Genomic DNA, 9,133 nt, shown 5'->3' on the forward strand with positions numbered 1-9,133 from the left:
ACAAATCTATAGTAACCTCAGATAATGAGGGACACTAAATGCTACAGACTCCTTTAAACACACCATGGAGTTTTATAGAACATCTTGAAAATTGCTAATATAGGGCTAATTGTACAAATATCATTAAGGTGAAATGTGCAGAAAGGAACATGATATAATAGAAAGATATAATATATATAGCGTCTACTTGCAATATACAGCCTGTGAAATAAGTAGACCGATTATATAACTCAGCAGTTCCACAATATTTAATGTAATGGCCACAAAGCTAAGCATAACTGAAACCTCACATAGTATTACTCTCTTTGGTATGTGGAGATCGTGCCGTGTCCCTTCACCCCGACGCGCGTTTCATCAACACTTCTTCAGGGGGCGTGTCGGGGAATAGATCTATAGATAATATCTATTGATCTATGTATAGATCTATCTATCTCTATCTATCTAGCCGTCTCATTCCATCTATCTATCTATCTATCTATCTATCCCATATCTATAGATAGATAGATAGATATTGGATAGATAGATACATAGATAGATAGATACATACATACATAGATATATCTATCTATATCTATCTATAGATATATCTATCTATAGATATATGACAAGAAAAAACTGGAACAGCACCAAAGCAATACCTTATTGAAGTGCACGCTTCCCCAACCAGTGTCCAATTGGCATAGTAGGATAAGTAACAAAAACCAGGGAAACAGCACATGAAGTAAAAAAGTGAACTTTAATGCCCAATGGTGTGGCAACGTTTCGGATGTGAAATCCATTTTCAAGGCTTGAAAAAGTATTTCACATCCGAAACGTTGCCACACCATTGGGCATTAAAGTTTACTTTTTTTACTTCATGTGCTGTTTCCCTGGTTTTTGTTACCTATCTATAGATATATATCCATAGATACTGTATATCAAAATATAGATATATCTATAGATAGGTCATTTCCTAGTCCAACCCCTCTTCTCCTTTTTTATTTTGTTTTTGTATTCAGGATGCCTCAAGTGCATCCCCAGCGGCATCTCAGCCAAGAAAATACGCAGTTTTTGCATCAGGGGTCACCATTTTTATGATCACATTTTCCATTGACAGTACCCAAACGGCGTGTGACAGCTGCCAAACATAAAAACCTGCTATAAATAGTAAATCAAACCCCCCTTTATCACCCCCTTAGTTAGGGAAAAATAATAAAATAAAAAAATGTATTTATTTCCATTTTCCCATTAGGGCTAGGGTTAGGGCCAAAAGTTGCTGTGCAATTTGTCCTGAGTAGGCTGATACTCTATATGTGGGGGTAAACCACTGTTTGGTCGCATGGCAGAGCTTGAAAGGGAAGGAGCACTGTTTGACTTTTTCAACGCAGAATTGGCTGGAGTTGAGATCAGACGCCATGTTGCGTTTGCAGAGCCCCTTATGTGCCTAAACAGTGGAAACCCCCCAATTCTAACTCCAACCCTAACCCCAACACACCCCTAACCCTAATCCAAACCCCAACTCTAACTCTAACCCTAACCCAAAAATCATTACAGAACCCGACATGATATGACACATGGTTTACATACAGTAAACCATGTCATATCAAAACGATTTATTTATGTCAGTGTTTAACAAATTTAGCAGCTTGTGTTAGGAAAAATTTGGAACTCTAGGGGTTAAATGTAAGGCTACAATCACAGAAACAAATTGCGTGGGCTCCCAGTGAGTGAGGGGAGATATTAATAGCCTAGAGAGGGACCATTGTTTTTGCTCCCCCCCGGCTAAAGAAAATCTGCCCCCAGCCAACCCAGAAATGGCGCATCTATAAGATGCACCTTTTCTGGCACATAGCCTCTCATCCCACTGCCGTGTAGCGGTGGCATATGGGTTAATAAGGGGTTAATGTCACCTTGCTATTGAAAGGTGACATTAAGCCGGGTTAATAATGGAGAGGTGTCAATAAGACACGTATCCATTATTAAATCTAGAATAGTAAAGGGTTAAAAAAAGACACACACATTAATTAAAAAATATTTTAATGAAATAAAGACACAAAGTTTTTGACCAAATTTATTATTCTGCTAATCCAGAAAAAAATCCTTGGTCTGTGAAAAAAAGGAAAATACAAAAGCAACAATATCCATACCTTTCCAAAGTACAGTCAGGTCCCACGCCGTAAATCCATCACAAGGGGTTAACTAGTTTAAACAAAAGCAACAATATCCATACCTTTCCAAAGTACAGTCAGGTCCCACGCCGTAAATCCATCACAAGGGGTTAACTAGTTTAAACAACGGGGACTACCAGCTAATGCTACCAGCCCCACTGTAAACCACTGCAGAATCAATTAAATCATGTCTGCCAGGCTCCCCGGCTGAGCGGAGATGAACTGATTAACATGGGAAAATTTCCCACACTCCTGAGTTCACCTGAGGTCAGCCAGGGAGTCCGCGCAGCTGCACTGACTACTGCTGACGTCTTCGGGTCCGTAACGAGTTCACCCGAGCAGCGCAAGCTGCATTCGGGTGAACTCGTTATACAATGAGCAGGGTCGCTTTACGGCCCCATTCATTGTATCAACGACGGCATGTTATGTGGCTGCTCTAAACTCTAGATCAGTGTTTCCCAAACTCCAGTCCTCACGGACCCCACAGGTCATGTTTTCAGGATTTCCTTATTATTGCACAGATGGTGGAAGTATCATCAAGGCATCAGAAATTCTCTCTCACCTGTGCAACTCTATGGAAATCCTGAAAACATGACACGTGGGGTCCGTGAGGACTGGAGTTTGGGAAACTCTGCTCTGGATCATCCTGGGACACTCGTTTAAAATGGATTCTACAGAGGGTAAGTATCTTTTTTGTGGTTTGTTATTTTACTTTTTTTTAAAGGTGAACTAGGGCTTCGGGGAATTAGGTGTCTAGGTGAGTATGTTTTTTTTATTTTGTTTTAGGTGGCGATCAGCGGGGACAGGTATCTATAATTTATTTCCACAGGTAACCACTGGCCACCAATGAAAATTAATTTTGGGGATAAATTTAAAAAAAAAATAAATAAGAATGGGGAACAAAAAGTGGTGACACGAACAATATTGGGGCAAGCTGAAAAAAAAATAATGGAGGGGAAAAAATATTTTGAAAAATAAGGGGGGGGCAATAAAAAATATTGGGGTAAAAAATATATATATACCTATATTGTGTTTTTTTACAGCAGGAACAGTTCAATGGGAAATACTGTTCCCATCGAGCTGATCCTGCTGCCACTACCGAAGGGGGAAACAGACATAGGCCGATGGGAGTAGTAGTCTCATTGGCCTATGTTTAGTTACACACATACATCACACATACACCCCAAATACACCGCAAATACACGACACACAGACACACACACAGACACTTACCACACTGATCATAAAAGGGACATCCAGCTCCATGCGGTCATACCATTCCATGGTAGCAGCCATCATCCAGGAATACGGGAAAGATCTAGGATTCTCGTCTTCCTGGATGATGGGATGCCCATGATGTCACTTCCCATTTGCTGCGGTTTTGATTTACAAAACCGCAGCAAATGCGCTTGAAATCCGCAAACATTTTTAATATTTGCGGATTTCAAGCGTTCCAATACAAGTCTATGGCGGCGGAATTACCATGATTCCGCAAAAATTAATGAAAATGCTGCATATTTTACCATGATGCGATTCTGCTGCGGAAAAATACGCATCATGGGCACAGCAATTGCGGAATGCAATTAAAATTAATGGGATGCGTTTTGTTAGTGTTTTTTAAGCATTTCCGCAACGGCAAAAATGCTGCGGAAACGCTTAAAGAACGCAACGTGGGCACACAGTCTAACAGTTCCCATCACCAGATCACACATATAACCAGCAGCCTTTGTTTTGGCCAAAAGATTTTTTAAGCCGCCACCACGACACGGTAGACTCTTTTGGCCAGGCCCTACTCTAACCTGTTAAACATTTGTTAAAATATGCACTACAATTTAGATATATTTTTAAATTATTAAAATGACCAATAATATCACACAAGGGACAAATACTACCGTACCATGTCCAGACCACATATTACCACCACATAGTGACCTATAATACCACATACAAAGAACAAATACCGCCACACCATGTCCAGACCACATATTAAAACCACAGTAACCAAATAATATTGTCGGGGTCGTAAACGACAATGAATCCTCATTCACCAGTCATTCCAAATCATTGTGCGAGCGCAAAACATCTGGTACCGATTAAGAATGACTCAGACACGCAGCTGATTCAGTCTTAGCTAATGTCCCGCATCCACACCTGTCAGGAGCAGTACAACAACTGGCTTTTATTTACAAATACACAATACTATATTGAGTGTTAGGGGAAGGCGTGCATTAGGCGGGGTTTATGCAGTATACATCTAGTGTCCAGTCTCTCTCTGATTCGTCAAAACGTCTCCCGATGGTTACTCCTTCTTCACATTCCTGAGTTATCTTTTTTAGGAGAAATGAAACTTAACTTTACTCTTTAGACACTGAATTTAAGTGAAAGTGAACACTGGCAGCCATCTTTAATACAGTTACATTTGCATTAGCAAGCAATTAGGAAAAACTTATTGTTTCACAGTATAAAAATATAAAAGTTATATAAGAAAATATATTTTCACCTTGACAATCCCCCCTAAACACTAAGTTTTTCCCTTAATGAAAGATCCTTCAAGACTGTCCATGTGATGGGAAAAGGGGAGGTGGATTTCTTCATCCAGACACCTCAGAAGCTCTCCCCTAGCGAGAGGCCTCCAGGCAGCTGAACCCTTCACTAACCTCACATGGAGTTCTCCCGCTGTCCCTAAACTAAGTCTCTTAACATCATCTGAGAATGGGGGGTTTTGTCTACTCTCTTGAGGGGAATATACTTAGGGATCTTCCCTAGATCAGTACCATCGTACTCTGGTGGGTCTACTTCTTGATTGAGGAAGGTGCCAGTCGGAGTTGCTTTGGCAATAACCTTTTTATACAAGGGAATAACACAACAAAGAGTTATTGATCCAATTACAAGGAGGGCAATCAGTACTATACAAGCTTGTTGAAGGAATCCCTTGAGTCCACCCAACCAGCCGGAAAAGAAAGATGTGTCTACTCCAGCATTAGTTTTCAATTCTGCTGCTAACCCAGTTATCTTTTTAAGGGCTATCATGGTTTTTCCATTCACTCCAGAGTTCTGAGGGATATAGGTACAACACTCCTCTCCCACCATCCCACAAACTCCTCCTTTCTCAGCTAATATCATATCAAGGGCTAGTCGATTTTGGAGTGTCATTCTAGTGTTAGGGCCCAATTCTTCAACTATACCTTGGAAGGCATCTTGGCTGAAATTGACAAACCTTTGTTCACTGTAATATATGTAATTGATCCATTCAACATTTTTATTAATCTGCACCTGTGGGATTATAGAAGCAAAGCCAGCATAGATCTGGTTCTGGGCTTTAAATTGGTCAGGCACCCCCCTTGGCACTCCAATAGCATCAATATATACTAGTGGATCTTCTTCATAACTCATATGGAGCTGATCGAGGCTTCTCCTTTTCCTGGTAGGTTCATCAGGTATCTTTGGATCCCAGGGTAGAATCTTGAACTGCATAGCTAGTTTAACAAGGGTGCATTGGCCTGTCCAGGCATTTGGCAACCTAGGACGGAGCTTACCATCTCCACATAACCAATAAATGTCATACATATATTGTGTATGTTTGATTAACAAGTCAGTATCTAGAGAACTATTCTCTTTGCAGAAACCTGTCTCGAAGATCCCTACTGGTGTACCTGTGGTGTCGTGGGAATTATAGCAGGTGTAATTGTCAGCTAATACAGTTACTTCTCCTGGGACCTTTAGTTTGGGTTCCTTATGAATTAGTGGGACGTAATCTGGGCAATCAGTGGGCTTCAAACCTTTCAACAAATTCATGACACAGGCAGTGGTGTTTAGGTATGCTCTGAGTATTCAACTGGTCATTCGGAATAACCAAGGTAGCTGGAGTCAAACGACCCAGAGTACAAGCACCTTTTACCCCTACTGGCAACCATTTATATGCATTGTCTCCACATACCCAGAACATGTCACTAGGTAGGTCCCATAGGGCTGAATGTTGTAATACCAGTCTATGAACTAAATCTATGAACGCAGATACATTCTGAAGCATACACCAATTTGGAAGTTGTCCTAAAGGGCTACAATACCCTACATCGGGATTTCTACAGGTGGGAGTTCCTTTCTCATATCCAGATGACTCGTTGCAAGGTATATTACCTGAAATATTAAAACAAGTTTCATTATTGCCCTGGGGAAATAAATTGGAATACTCCCAGGATGTGTTATGCAACCTTCTTTCTAGCAGTATTGGTTTGAAGGCATCAGTAGAGTGGGAAGTTACATTAAAACTAACTTGTAGGCCATACATTGGAATTTGCCCCAGGTAGGTTAATCGAGTTCTATTCCTGGGTACCCAAGCCCCCCCTTTATATGCCAGATATTGAAGGTATGTATTACTTCCTGAAAGATTACCCTGCCACCAAGGGTATCCTACCCATCCCACAATAGGTATACCAACAGTTGTGTTCCATAACTTCACATTATTTGTGGCATTATTAGCAAGTGTATCAGAACAACTGGTCCAGGCAAATAATTCCTCGGGTGGCACAGGAATAACAAGGAACGGAATACTAGTGGCCGATATTGGTGAATGTGTGCAGATCCAGCAATCTGCTGGAGACTGAGTGTCTTTTGACCAATCATTTAGTAATTTTTCATGATGTTGTATAAACTTATTATTCAAGGACATTGGAGAATTTAGATTGTCCCACGCAGCTACCATTATTACAGATAATGCAACAAAACCAAACCAAAACATTATGCACTCTTATGCTTTGTTAACTCCTGTGGCTAGTTTGCAATGCGATGCGTGGATCCAGGTTGGTCGTCCTTCCAACTTAACAGAAGTAGGCGTTGTTAGGAGTACTTGGTAAGGTCCTTGATATCAGGGTTCAAGGGTCTTTCTGGAGTGTTTCTTGACATATACGTAATCACCAGGTTGTAGACAGTGAGTTCCTTCCACACTATCTGGATCTGGAATGGAAGAGAAAACTAGAGAATGCATTTGAGTTAAATGCTTTTGCAACTGGATTACATAACTTGTCAAATTATCCACATTGAGTGTTAAGACCTGTGGGTAGTACAACCCTGTGTTTGGTGGTCTTCCAAACAGTATCTCGAAGGGTGACAGTTTAGTTTTCCCCGTGGGTGTGTACCTTACTGAGAATAATGCTAATGGGAGACACTCTGGCCATGGTTTATGGGTTTGCTCCATGGTTTTCTGTATTTTCAATTTTAGTGTCCCGTTCATTCTTTCTACCTTCCCTGAACTCTGTGGGTGGTAGGGTGTATGAAATGCTTGTTCTACACCTATCATTTGCATTACATTTTGCATTACCTCAGCAGTAAAGTGTGTACCTCTGTCTGATTCAATTGTTTCAGGGACACCGAATCGTGGTACTAGTTCCATCACCAGTTTCTTTGCAGTAGCTCGAGCTGTAGCCGTTTTCACCGGGTAGGCCTCTGGCCATCCAGAGAAGAGATCTACACATACTAGGATATTTGCATACACTCCTACCTTGGTAGCTGTATGTCGTCAATCTGCCGTCTCTGAAACGGGTAGAGAGGCCTAGGTGTCGCTTTCTTAGGGACTTTTACTGTTTTACCTGGGTTGTGCTGTGCACAGATGAGGCATGATTGTACAAGTTTCGCGGCTGCGCAACTGAAGCCAGGAGTGATCCAGAAGGCATCTACCATGGCACACATGTGACTTTTTGAGGTGTGATTGGGGCCATGTGCTGCTTGCGCCATGATTGGGAACAGGGACTTTGGTGGGCACATTTTATCCTTATTCTCCCATACTCCATTTGAGTTCAGCTCAGCTCCCAGTCTCCCCCGGTGTACCTTCTCTGTTTGGGCAGCCTTTTGCTGGAGGGATTTCAGGACATCTAGACCCAATGTGGCTGGAATACGCTGACTCCCCACCACCGTCCACTGCTCTCTCTAGGCCGCCTTGTGCTATTTTAGCAGCCTCGTTCGCCCTTCTATTGCCCTCTACCTCCACGGAGTCACCTTTGTGTGTGCTTTTACCTTGACAATGCCAACCTGGACTGGTAACATCAATGCCTCCATCAATTGTTTCACCAGCTCTGCATTTTTAATGGGCTTCGAATCTGTGAAAATATTAGCGACTTTACCTGCAGCGGCTCTACACGCCTCAGTGAGTGCCTTCAACTCTGCCTCCTGCGCCGACATGTGAGGAGAGAGTGGTTCCGCTCGGATTACCTCATGTGAGGATACTACTGCATATCCAGTGTAGAATCGTCCATCCTGGTGGTATCTGGGGCCATCTACAAAAAAGAAACTCAAAGTCTGCATTAGGAACAGGTTTTTCATGAATGTGTGCAAACCCAACTGTCTCCTGACTCATCAGTTCTATGCAGACATATTCATGCGTCATGTCAAAGTATCTTTCCTCACGCGCTAAGGCCGGTTTCACATTAGCGCTTTTTCAGCGCGCGCACGGCCGGGGGTAGCTCCGCCCCCGAGCCGGCTCTCTGCCCGGCGTGCCCGCCCCTTGCTTGTAGCGCCACCTACTAGCGGACAGCGGCGCCTGCGATCGGTGCACCCTATCTTTAGCATAGGGTGCGCAGATCGTGCGCAGGCCGTGCGCTAGTTGCGCTTTGACCTGCGCTGCGCACTTTTGACGGTGCGCCGTGCGCGCCAAAATCCGAAAAGTTTGATTTTGGCGCGCACGGCGCACCGTCAATAGTGCGCAGCGCAGGTCAAAGCGCAACTAGCGCACGGCCTGCGCACGATCTGCGCACCCTATGCTAAAGATAGGGTGCGCCGATCGCAGGCGCCGCTGTCCGCTAGTAGGCGGCGCTACAAGCAAGGGGCGGGCACGCCGGGCAGAGAGCCGGCTCGGGGGCGGAGCTACCCCCGGCCGTGCGTGCGCTTAAAAAGCGCGAATGTGAAACCAGCCTAATATGGTCACCAATTCCCCCTTTTCTGAATCCACAGGCAGGAGGGTGGCTGGATTCAGAACGTTACATCTTTTGAGGAGT

The 9,133-nt window shown here is 43.2% G+C and overlaps 1 protein-coding gene across 1 annotated transcript; it reads right to left on the reverse strand.

Moving 5' to 3' along the window:
* Positions 1-4,267: 4,267 nt before the first annotated feature.
* Positions 4,268-8,509, reverse strand: LOC141101209 (endogenous retrovirus group PABLB member 1 Env polyprotein-like). The gene is made up of 2 exons (XM_073590078.1): positions 6,893-8,509; positions 4,268-6,284 (listed from the first exon to the last, which is right to left on the reverse strand). The coding sequence occupies exon 2, from the start codon at positions 5,940-5,942 to the stop codon at positions 4,830-4,832; it is 1,113 nt and encodes a 370-aa protein (XP_073446179.1). The 5' UTR covers positions 5,943-6,284; positions 6,893-8,509; the 3' UTR covers positions 4,268-4,829.
* Between the last annotated feature and the right edge of the window lie 624 nt (positions 8,510-9,133).

This window comes from Dendrobates tinctorius, unplaced genomic scaffold (assembly GCF_039654945.1).
Source record: "Dendrobates tinctorius isolate UK_male_01 unplaced genomic scaffold, ASM3965494v1 ptg000116l, whole genome shotgun sequence".
Lineage (NCBI taxonomy): Eukaryota > Metazoa > Chordata > Amphibia > Anura > Dendrobatidae > Dendrobates > Dendrobates tinctorius.